The following is a 13,048-nucleotide window of genomic DNA, read 5'->3' on the forward strand; positions in this document are numbered from 1 at the left end:
TTTTTTCCCTTGTTTTTTCATGGTGCTCATGTTACTTTCCAACTTTATTTGACTGCTGTGTTTCTGTTTTCTCCTATAAATTTGTTTTTTTTTTTATCTCTTCAGGATCTCTCTTTTGTGATGGGAGACTATGTCTGGAGATGTTGGGCTTTATTGTAATTTAAAGCAAATTCATTCATTTCATAAAAGGCATACAGATTCTGAAGGCATATAGCGATCCGCAGTTTGGTCTTAAGACTTTATGTTTAGGTAGGGTGCTGAGATGGTATGGAGGTTGGTATGTCTTAGTTACTTTGGAAGATTGCTCTACTGAAGGGGGATATTAACAGGCGAATGGGCCAGGGTATTAGGTAGTGGCTAGGGACTTAGGAGCCCTATTTACAGCCTCAAAACATTCACCTATTTGCAATTAGAAAATTACACGTAATGAAAGTTGTAATGCTTGTGATGAACGGTAGGGGAAGGGGAAGGAAGAAGTCCTTAAAGAGAAAGAGGGAGAACAAAATAGGTAGAATACAAGAAAATGGTAAGAAAAATAAAAATTGAGAAGAGACAGTAAAAAAAAAAAGATAAATGCAGTCTTAGAGTTCTGGTTTCTTCTCTTCCAGTAGGTGGAGCTGTGCCCTCAGAGCCGAGCTTCTGCCCTCCATATGCAGGGAACAATCCCTGTGCGGTGGCTCCTCTTCCCCTACTGGGTGGCTCTCCAATCCTGGCCACCCAGGGCCATTTCTGGTCTCCAGCCCCTACCCCCCTTCTCCTGCCAGCCAGGCCCCACTCACTGGTGGGGTTCTCCACAGATCTAGTTACACTTGCAGCCCCCTGGGAATGACTAAGCACTCTCTCTGTTAGCCATTGGCCCAGACCCCAAGGTTGTGGAGCAGGTGATCTGGGGGCCGTCAGCTTATTTTGCTTGGTCCCTTTCGGTAGCCACGCCCCCAGGAGCTGGGGTGTGGGGGGAACCTTGGCTGTCGCCCCTGGTGGTAGGGGAAGTTGGAGGTCAGGTGTCCCCTCTGTTTCCCTGGGCTCCTACAGTCATGCCCTCGTATATCTGGTGATAGATTATTGAGATTTCCCAGCTGTATGGGGCTGGTGGGGTGAGAGTCACACACCTGTTCAAGCTGATTTCCCTGGGAAGGAATCCCGACTGCCGAACTCTGGTGACCTCTGCTCTCTCTAATGGTGGATTCCCTTACTGGTATGTCCGATGGGAGGGGTGAGTCTGGTCTGTCTCTGGTCTGTCTCCGCTTCAGTTCTCCGTCTGCTGTCTCCTGGAGGCTTGGTTTGTAGCCTCTTCCAAGGGTCCAGCTCTTGGTTTCTCTGCTGAGATGCCTCCGTCTGTCTTTACGCCTCTCACGGTCTCTGGCACTCCTGAATCGCCTGGGTCTGCAGGCTGCCAGACAGTCAGCAAGCACCTCCGTGCGTTGCGGCTGAGATTCGCCTGTGTCTGAGCAAGCAGCTGCCTCGGGGAGCCCAAACTCCCCGCCTAGGTCTCACTTCAGCTGAAATTTGCTGGGAGTTTCTCAGCAGGCAGAGTCCAATTGTTCTGAGGTCTCACTCTGTCCGTGTGGCTGAGGAGGTGGAGGGATCGCTGCCTCCCCACCCGTTGCCTTGTTTCCAAATAAATATAATCTTGGAGAGTACAGTGAACAATGTGTTAATGTTTTAATACCTCTAATTAGTTTAAACTAACTCTCTACAAGACTGCCATTTTATATATTTACATACATGAAATACATAATTTTTTATATAAAATAATGTTAAATATGTTTTCTGGAAAATGTATATTCCCAATCACTTTTTTTTTTATCTTTTGAATTTTACTGCCATTAATAACATACTTTAGCTATATTATACAGGTTGTATAATTGTTGAAAAATGTCTCCTGACACATAATTTTTATTTCATTGTGTTTTAAAATAGAGACTTCCTATTGGGCTGATTAGTGGCCTTCATAGGAATATTATTCTAATAAGCAATTCTGTTATAGGAGCCATTCATAGACTAATAATAAATATCTCCATAGTGCTCCATGATATGCATAATTATCCATTTGAGTCTTATAGCAACTTACTGAATTAGTTATAAGTATCAGTGTGATTTTACCCATGAAAAAATTTAGATTCAGTCATGTCAAATAACTTGCCCAAAGTGGCATTTATCAAGTGATGGAACCAAGACTTCTTTTCTCCAAAACTATTTGTAATGTAAGAAGACCAGCTATAGACAGGTTAATACTTGCTTCCCTTTAGAAAGTCTTCCTTTTCACAAGTTAGGCAAATTCATTACTATAAATTTTATCAGAGAATTAATGTTCCATTTCTGTAAATCCTGTTAAATATTCAATTGACAAGATTTTATGTTCTAGATTTATTGTGTTGATCCTCAGTTTTTTTTTCTAAAAGACACATTATATATAGACATGTACTTGAAGGTGAGTTTAAGTCATATTAAAATAAAGTACTGTGAAAACCTCATGCCAAATTTTTATTGGCTGGTTATGTAGGGAGTCTTTCTGCACCTGAATAAGTCAGAATTCTTGGAAGCCAACAACAACAAAACAGTTATTTATAAAAACAAACAAACAAAAACTCTATTTTAAAAAAGGGGGGGAAAATTACTGGGAGATCAATAGGGAGTCATTGAATAGAAACTAGAGAACAAACTTGGAATATGGTAGAAACTGAGACATAAATTAGCATGACAAACACACCCTTTGGATTCCTCTATCACTTGGTGCCTCCACCAGGCACTACTGCTGTCAATATTTAATAACAATATGTTTTGTCTTTGCTTTACTAACCCTGATTTACTAATCCTGATTCAAAGTGCCTTATCCAGAGGCCAGACCCAAGCCATAAGCCCAGGGAAGCAGAGCTTTTAGCCAACTTCCTTTGTGGAAAGGTGGGGCACATGCTTTCACCAAACTGCAACCAGGGTGATCTGTACTGCACAGAGGAAGAAAGGAAGGAAGTTAGACAATGAAGAGCCCATTCCCCAAGAGGAAAACTGCTGCTGTAATATCCCTAGTTGTAACATGCTCTAGAGTTCTTTGCAGTCCCAGTGAGGTTAATGAGTTCTCAAGAGAGAGCATCAGCCTTCCTGATGTTCACAAGAGATGGGACCATCTTGAGTGTGTGAGAGAAGATAGCCTTCAGCTCTGATAATTCCTTGAAATGTCTAATGTAGTCAAGACATTAATTTATTTTGCTCTTAGTATCAAATAAATTAAGTTTTGCTTTAATTTTACTACTTGATCTAGTCTACTTATAATACTCTCATTAGAGTTTTTGATTTGGTTTATGGTTTCCTGCATTTCTAGGATTACTGTTTGATTTTTTTTTTTTAAATCTCTATCTCCTGGTTGATTTTTTGCTTCTTGAATCTGTTTATGTAATTCATTTTCAAAGTATTCTTTCATTGTTTGGATTTGCTGTCTAATGACTTCTTTAAGATTCCATTCCATCTGAGTCAGGTATGCCTTGAGTTCTTTATCTGACCATTTTTTCTGATGCCTCTAGGTTCTCCTGTAAATTTAAGCTATCCTGCATTTTTTGTAATCCTTTTTTCCCTTGTTTTTTCATGGTGCTCATGTTACTTTCCAACTCTATTTGACTGCTGTGTTTCTGTTTTCTCCTATAAATTTGTTTTTTTTTTTATCTCTTCAGGATCTCTCTTTTGTGATGGGAGACTATGTCTGGAGATGTTGGGCTTTATTGTAATTTAAAGCAAATTCATTCATTTCATAAAAGGCATACAGATTCTGAAGGCATATATCGATCCGCATAATAGTTAAATTATGGAATCAGCCTAGTTACACTTCAATAGATGAATGGATAAAGAAAATGTGGTATATTTACACAATGTAATACTATTCAGCTATAAAGAAAATGAAATTATGGCATTTTCAGGTAAATGGATGGAACTGGAGACCTCATGCTAAGTGAAATAAGCCAATCCCAAAGAACAAAAGGCCAAATGTTTTTTTCTGACAGGTGGATGCTAAATCACAATAGGTGGAAGTGGGTAGGGAAAATAGAAGTACTCTGGATTAGACAAAGGGGAATTAATGAAGGGAGGTTGAATGGAAATAGGAATGGAAATAGGAAAGATAGTAAAATGAACCAAACATTACTTTCCTATGTGCATCTAGGAATATATGACCAATGTAATTCCACAATATGTACAACCAGAAGAATGGGAAATAATACTCCTTATATGCATAATATGTCAAAATACATTCTACTGTCATGTATAACTAATAAGAACAAATTTTAAAAGTATAAAATAAAAAAATTTGACCCCAAACTTCTGGAATCTATGATATATAAGCATTGCTAGAAATTTAGATATACCACAATTGAGGGCACTGGTTTTATAAAGTAAAACCAATTTATGTTTAAATTCCCCACAATTGAGATTACTCAACAAACTGAATATCACTCAGCCATGAGCTCTTGGTCTTTCAGGAAGCTTTGCCTAGACTGCCTTCTGATTGACTGGTATGCTCCCTCTTAGCTTTCTCATCACTGCTCCCCTATGCTTGTCTCTTCTGTTGAGTGGTGAGCTTCTGTTAAGGGTGAAGATTGATCTTCATCTTTATAACCCCAGCATTTTAACAAGGTGCCTGGCACACATACGGATCTCAATAAATGGGTATTACAAGAATGAGAGATGGGTGATTGATGAGTTCCTGATTTTAGGAAAAATTATATTAAGATTAAAACCCTAATTATATCTATTTTTAAACTTCTATGTATTTTCTACATTTTTTACATAAGTGATCATTTCATTTTAAAATTGTTTTTTAGGTTTTAGAACCTTACATATTGATGATCAGATAACTCTCATTCAGTACTCTTGGATGAGCTTAATGGTGTTTGGACTAGGATGGAGATCCTACAAACATGTCAGTGGGCAGATGTTATATTTTGCACCTGATCTAATACTAAATGAGTAAGTAGTAAATATTGTTGTCTTGTTATCATCACAAGTGTGTTTGCAACATAATTTTCAAAATTATATTTCAGTAAATGACTATACATTTAGTATCTTAAATAATGGAATTTCCTTAAGTATTTTTCAGAATTACTTCAGGATACAACTTGATAATACAGTCTTAATAAAAATCATATCATTTGTATCAGTAATTTGATATTTTTTCTTTTTTTTCAATATTTATTATTGTCTCAAATAAAAAATTTTAAATTCTTCAAAATTATGCCAAGAAATAGGCTTTAAAGACAACATCAAGTATTTACTTTATAAAGTTAAAAATTTATCCCTTAGTATAATGAAGATAATGAAATAAATTAGAAATATTTTTTAAAGTATTGACTTAACTTCAAAAAGTAAAAACATATTTTTTCTTACAGGAAAACTGGGCTTGTAATTTATTTTAAAAACTGAAAAGATAAATATTTAATTTGCCTTATTATACATAAATAATCAATTAATTTTCTACATATGACCAAATTAAAAATCTTTTCATCGCAATATTTATGATGTTCTAATGGTGAATGATGACTTACAAGTATTTTAAATTAGTAACTTATACCTTGTGTAAGTTTTCATAGTTTATGGTAATTTTCATATTTCATTCTGTTTTATCTTACAAGTCCTTGATTATAAGAAATTAGCATCCTTCATTTTATAGTTCAAGAAACCAAGGCTTAGGTTAAGGGTCATGTTTTGCTCATATGCAGAAGTGAGAGAGGAAAAAGAAAAACCAAGTTGGAGGTAGATCTCCTAAAACATGAAGGGGAGATCAATAGAGAAAAGGGATCAAGATGTGAGAGATACAGAGGGAGGAAGGAAATGCTGGGGAGCGATATTGGCCAAATTATATTAGTAGATTTATGTCTTACAAACACATAACAGCAAATCTCATCAATATGTACAATTATAATGAACACACACACACACACGCACACCCTGCTAAAGAATCAGGATTAATCTCAACTCTTTTGAGTCAAAACCTAGTATCTTTTTCACTGTTCCTGTTAGCATAATTTGATTGATGTGAACATTATAAAAAAGCACAGGGTTAAAAAAATAAATGTCCTCAACCTTCAGAATTGGTGTTTGAGCTTATGAATTATTATTATATGCTTGCTAACATTCCCTTTTATCCTCTATGTCACCATACATTTCCCCTAGAAAAGGTCACAGAGTGGTAACTTTCTGCAAACTAAGGCAATTCTCATGTGAATTACACACAAAATTATGTGTGCACACACACACAGATATGCTTTCATAGAAAAAAATCAACAGTAAATAAAGCATTTCTGAGCATTCTTTACCTGCACATTTTCAAATTCTACAATTTTGCTTTCCTTTCTTGGTTTAGGTATTTAAAATTTTATTATAAAAGAAACAATATTAATTTTGGTCTATGTGCATCTAATAGGATTTTCTAATTTTAAAATATCATAACACCAAATATTTAGTATTGTACTGTAAAAAAGCTTAAAGATGTTAAAAACTCCAAATATTTATTGCTTATTAAAAATATTAGTCATAATCAATAATATGAGAAATAATTGTCAAAATCATATTCCCTGATAGAAACACTGTTTTTTTTTTTTTCACCTATTGCTTTTTCTTTTATGTGTTATGTGTGGTTCAAGGCAGCGGATGAAGGAGTTGTCCTTCTATTCTTTATGCCTTACCATGTGGCAGATCCCACAGGAATTTGTCAAGCTTCAAATTAGCCATGAAGAATTCCTCTGTATGAAAGTATTGCTACTTCTTAATACAAGTGAGTACGAGTAACTTAATAAATGATATTTAGTTTCTTAACTTTAAATTCATTAGGAAGGTCTCAAACAATATCATATAATATATATGAGGTATAAATCTTAGATTGTAACTGTAAAGGAACAATATCCAATATATTGTCATAGACATTAATAAAATTACTTCATCTTTTGTCATATCTTACCTACCATTATAATATAAAATGAGCTAACCAATTTGTTTATTTTAGATAAAATATGATTAGATTTTTTTTATGTTCGCCTAATTTAATATTGTATTCTGATTAATATTACATAAACGCAACCTATGCTTCCTTTTATAACCGCTCACAAAAGTATTTACTATATATAAAATACACAAAAAATCTATTTTGTATGTAACTATTCTCCTTATATCCAGATAGACTAACCATTGCAACAAAAAGATATGAAATTCAGCAGCTTAGTACATTCACACTGTGTTTTGTCATTCACACACACACAGTCCAGTGGGGTAAGCAGAAAAACCCATGCTCCTTCCATCAAGCGGCTCCACCTTTCTGTGGCTTGGAGTGCACCATTGCTTCTAACTAGAAATGAGAACTGAGTGAGCAAATTTGGAGGCATGATTTGAAAGTGTCATGCACCATTTCCACCTGCATTCCATGGTCCACCTGCCTGCAGCAAAAGCTGGGACATGCTGCCTGGCTGGATGCCCTGGAGCCAGAAGGAATGACATGAAACCGAGTATTGGTCACCAAAGAATGGGCAAATATCAACTTCATTTTTTCTCATACACAAAGAATATATTGGCCTCTACCTCAGTAGATTCCCAAGGGGGTGTGGGTAGGAAAAATTTTTTAAAAATAATGGTAAAAGAGCTGTTTACACTTTTCTGTGCCCTTTCATTGCACAGGGATGTTCAACTCTCAAATGTACAAATCTATGCTTCCTTATTGGAAGTGATTGGAAGAGAACCACAGGAAGCTAAGGCCTTGGGTTGAGCTGCACCAAGTGTCTTTCTCAGCAGCATTTTTGCAGTGACTTCCTTCTGGTGGCACAAATATCAATTGGCTGGGAGAATAAATTGGCAAAATTATTGAAAATCCATCTTTGAATCTAGGAGGATAAATAGATAAGAATTATAAACATATGAGGGAAAACAAACTAGAAGAAATATAAATTATTTTCAAATATCAGATAGGAAAGAACTTTGTAAAATTAAATCCAGTGGTAAAAGTGTCAATGAAAAAGTTTCAATGATATGATGTTTTAAAAGTTTAACCTCCTATTTGCCTCTAAAAATTAAAATACAGATCTCCAGGAACAGATGACTGATTAAAATGCATATATTTATTATTGTTCCCCACAAAACTACACTTAATCTTAGTAAGTGGATTTACCAAGAAAATATCAAGAATAATGGTTTATATTCATATTCAAGAGTGAGGGAGATACAGGATTGCTTGGAAACCTTAAAGAGAGGTGTCCAAGTTTGAAAAAAAAAAACGGTAATATGAAGAAACTTGAAAGAAGAGTTTATAGATGAACACATACTATTTACATATACATGTCATACAGGAGTTTTCACCTGAGCAAAAACTTCATATTGCTGTCACCTGTCCAGAGACCTGTTTATATTCAGAATCTGAGCATTTGGAAACTCAAAGTTGAATAATTAACTTCTTGGTTACCCTTTGGCTTGTATGTGTGACTAGAAGAGGGGACTTCAAGGTCTGATTGGGATGCAAAAGATAAATAGTAGTTTTTAAAAAGTATTTTCCTTCTTGCTGAGCATACACATTTACCTTTAAACCAAGATAATTTCTTAATAAAAATATTATTAAGGGTCAAGATCATGGATGTATAGTAACATAAATTAAGAGATTTTGTTATTTTTCCTTCAGTAATGGATATAGCCACAGGAAAAGCAGATGGCACACTTAAAGTTGAACACTTGTTTGTAGGAAAAGTATACCTAAAGGAAAAAAAAGAAGCAAGGAGGAAATTGGTACTGGTTGTAAACAAAAATAACCAACATGGTTTTGGTACCATTATGAAAACACAAATAACTGGGACAGAAGCAGACCTCAAATGGACCAGCAAGCTTTCTTGTATTCCACAGCAGAGTCAATCAGTCAGGCACAGGAGGGCTCATTTTCTGGGTACAAAAATGGCACACCAGTTACAGAAGGAGTCTGAGTTTTATAGTTCACAATGAGGGTGAATTTATCATTGGAGACTGAGACAGAATGTGTCCTTCGGGCAGTCAGGTAAAAAGCTGTAAAAAGTCTGAAACTCATCGTCACTGGGCAAAGTTCAGAACTCAGCGTTCACTGCTTATCTTCTTCCTCCGGGACCCGCTGTTACCCAGAGCTTCCCTATTTCTTGGATTTTCCTCCTTCCAGGACTCATGGGCAATGGCGAAAGGGTAAAAGTCCAGGGCCCCGCATTTCAGTTTCAGTATCAACCTCCTCCTTCAGGACCCATAGTGGTTAGGAAGGGATGAATGTTTGCTTTTGATGCAGATGGCTGGAGATAAACCCGGGAAGGGATGAAAGTTTGCTTTCCTTCCCTGAGGGCCCATTGTTACTGGGAAAAGATTCACTGAGAGAGGTTTAATGTTTGGCTAATGTCCCTACCTCCTCTGGAGATGAGATAAATTTTTCCCTGGGGCTGTCTTATAGGAATATTATTTTCCATAACCCTTCACTGGTGGTATAATTGCTAGAGAAATCAACCAGGGTGTCTTAGATCAGTGATAGCAGAAGGACCTAAAAGATTTATGAGAAAACAATGGTGGAATTGATAATGAAGTGAAAATACAAGAACTAGTAGTTATGCCTAAGATCTGCATACAGGAATTACAGATTTCAGAGATAAATATCCAAGTTATTAGTTGATATTGTAAGGAGAATAATTGGCATTTTCATTAAATCAAGACTAAAATGTGAATAACAGTTTTCACACTCAGTATTTAATATTGTTCCATAAATGTTGAAACAATGCAATGAATTGTGAGGCAGAAATGAGAGCTACAACTATTGGAAATGAAAATGAAATATTTGGATGTTATATTTTTGAATACCAAGAAAATCAAGATTATCCACCAAAAATTGCTTGAATTAAAAATAGACTACAACTAGGTGTCTGCATCTAAGAGTAATATTCAAATGTTAATAGCTTTCTCCCTATATCAGCAGATAGGCATTAGAAAATTTAGTAAAGCAATGTTAAAATGACAAAAACAGAAAAAGACAACTTATCTGGGAATAATCTTAATGAAAAATATTTGAGATTTGCATGAAGAAGAAATTTCAAAGAAACCCAATCATTTGTTAAAAAAAAAAAAAAAGAACCAGAGTACATTTATAAACCAAATCAAACCATGTATTTGAGGTAGGATGATAGAATAAATTCTGGTGCTTTTCTGAGTAAATGCTGACTAAGTTAAATTCATAATACAGGTCTGAAACAGGTAAGTTGAAGTGTTCTTTAATATGCCTAGTTGGTCTTATATTCTTTCAGAATTAGAAGTTTCTATATACTGATGTTATCCATACCACTGTCTTTTCCCTACTTGAGGTGGTTTTATTAGGATTACATATAAAAGAAATCATCTAGCTCAGAAATGTATAAGTTGTTAGTGTTATCTTTTTAACATAACTGCCACTTGTAATTATCTTCCTACAGTTCCTTTGGAAGGACTAAGAAGCCAAAGCCAGTTTGAAGACATGAGATCAAGCTACATTAGAGAGCTCATCAAAGCAATTGGTTTGAGGCAGAAAGGAGTTGTCTCTAGTTCACAGCGTTTCTATCAACTTACAAAACTTCTGGATAGCTTGCATGATGTAAGTATTTTGCTCCCCAGGATATCAGTACTTGTTCTCTAGATTTATCTAACTTTTTAAATGTTAAATCTAAATTTTACTTGATATGTTTTCATCAAATTTGTATTTGTGCTCCTGGTTTAAAGAGTTCTGATATCATACTGTTCTGAATTTATATTGGGCTTTTTTTTCATTTTCAGTGTAGATCACTGAAATAGACCTTTATTAGTATTTATATAACCGAAGAGTAATTTAATGGCTGGTAGGAATTAGGATACATTTCCCAGAATATGTTCTAAAATATTTTGCTTAAAACTAGCAAAGTTTTTTATATAGGTAATAAAAGCAAAAGTATGGATGTAGAAAATAATAATCTACCATTGATGTGGAATTCTAAATAACGTGGCTGTTGGGAAATCAGGCACTATATAGCAAGAGCTAAAATTTGCATGCTTTTCAAGGTTTTATTTTTCAGAATTTATCTTAAAGACATAATTAGGCAAGAATTTAAGTTTTTAAATTATTTCTGGATTTTTTTTTCTCTGCTGTGATGAACAACCCAAAAATGTCCAACACCAGAACTGGATTATTAAAACAAAACATATGTGGTTAGTCAAGACATATCGAATAGAAGTTTTTATTGCTGCAATGCTCAGAAACCACATTAAAATGACAGTTAAGCCATAAAAAAGGCTATCTACTCACCAGGTCAACTTTTGAGTCCTTACTTCTGAATATGAATAGATTGCCAAGAGTGTGAGCTATTCAAGTGAAGCCTCTAAAATGCAAAGCAGACAACTAAATAAGCAGGAAAAAAGCAGCTTGAAGGAACAAACATCAGTACAGACAACAAAAGAACACTTTTAAGCCCCTCAGAGAAATAAGAATGATATTTTGTCTAAGAAAGGAGAATTTAAAAAATGAACATTAAGCAAGAAAAATGCTTTTGGATGATTAAATATAGAGAAGAAATTAAAAATTCAACAAGAGGGATAAAATATAAACTCTCAGAAAATAATTTAAAAATTAATTCAAGAAAAATTAGGAGAGAGAGCAAATTTAAGGAATTAATCTAGGGATTTCCACCCCCAATTAATAGGAATTTCCAGAAGACAGATAAGAGAAAAATCAAAAGAGGAAATTACATAATAATCAAAGTTACTGGAACTGCAGAATATGAGCTTTAAACTCTATGGGCATGGTGTACAGGTATTGCATACTTGAACAAGGGTACATTATTATAAAATGTGAATTCAGAATATCAGAAATGAGGAGACTATCCTAAATATACTAGAGATCAAAAGAAAAAGTCACAAACAAATTCTCCACATTAAGAATGACATTGGACTTCTCAAAAGCAACACTGGAAGCCAGAAGATGGAACGATGCATGAGCAATGCCTCTAGAATTTTGATGGAAAAGAAAATTTATTAAAGAATTAGATTTCAAGCCAATTCACCAAACGAGGCAATGATAATATAAAAGTAGTATTTCTACTCATGCAGTCTCAGAGTTTATGTCAAATATAACCTGTCCTGAGAACTACCACAGAATGTGTCACAGCAAAACAATAAGCCAAAGAAGTACAGGATCCAACCCAAGAGTGATGCCAAAGATGCCCTAGTAATTGTACAGAGCAGTCTAGATTGGAACAGCAAGACAAAGTGTTCTGGGATACCAGCTTCAGGAATTATTATTGGGAGACCGCCGGTAGGCATAACCATAGCAAGGTAAATTTTTTCATTGCTATCAAGAAAATTTGACTATGGCTTTGTACCAATATGAAGAAATAAAGCAAACAAGAATACTAGGGGATTAGCTCTTACAACTTAAAAACAAGTCATGTAAAGAAGGAAATGTAATCCAGAAGGGAAACAATACAAATCTTTGTAATATAATTGCTGGAAACTGATTTAGCCAAATATTGAAATGTATGCAGAGAATGGGGAGAAGAGAAAATATGGTTGAGGAGCAGAGTATGTAGTATAAGAGAACTAAATCCTCAGTTTTCATAGCACGACCTCAATAATGTCAGAATGAAAAGAAAATGTTTATTTGAGATACAGATATAAATGTCAAAAGACACAGATTTTAAAAATAAAGAAAGTTAGTTGTGTCTGGGGAACTGAAATAAGAAGTGCATCAGGGAACTGAGGAATTTTGTTGCGGAACTGAGGAATTTTGTTGCTGCTGCTACTGCTGTTTTTGTTATAAACCTTGAAGTTCTTTTTAACTTTCAAAATCACATACATGAATTACTTTAATAAAAATTAAAATTTGATTAAAATGTTGAGTTATTGATATAAAGACATCAACATATAATTATGTGAAAAAGCCAGATTGACAAATAGAATTTATGTCATAATTTCAGTTAAAAAATATATGTGTAATATTGTCAATAGGCTTATGTATGCATATATATATATATATATATATATATATATATATATATATAAAAGAGGAAAAAACTTGAAACTGTTTTGA

The 13,048-nt window shown here is 34.6% G+C and overlaps 1 protein-coding gene across 2 annotated transcripts in view; it reads left to right on the plus strand.

The window, feature by feature from the left end:
- Pgr (progesterone receptor) overlaps positions 1-13,048 on the plus strand; it is an 88,816-nt gene that overhangs the window by 58,739 nt on the left and 17,029 nt on the right. The window contains exons 5-8 of one of the 2 annotated variants that reach the window (XM_058570756.1): positions 4,809-4,953; positions 6,627-6,757; positions 10,428-10,585; positions 11,144-12,704. In XM_058570756.1, the coding sequence (XP_058426739.1) occupies positions 4,809-4,953; positions 6,627-6,757; positions 10,428-10,585; positions 11,144-11,251 (542 nt within the window). In that variant the 3' untranslated portion in view covers positions 11,252-12,704. Of the gene's footprint in view, positions 1-4,808; positions 4,954-6,626; positions 6,758-10,427; positions 10,586-11,143; positions 12,705-13,048 lie in introns of those variants that run through there. The other variant, XM_046466839.2, reaches the window with a different exon arrangement.

This window comes from Marmota monax, unplaced genomic scaffold, assembly GCF_021218885.2.
Source record: "Marmota monax isolate L192 unplaced genomic scaffold, Marmota_monax_Labrador192_F-V1.1 WCK01_AAM20220418_F8-fsc00045, whole genome shotgun sequence".
NCBI classification, from domain to species: Eukaryota; Metazoa; Chordata; class Mammalia; order Rodentia; family Sciuridae; genus Marmota; species Marmota monax.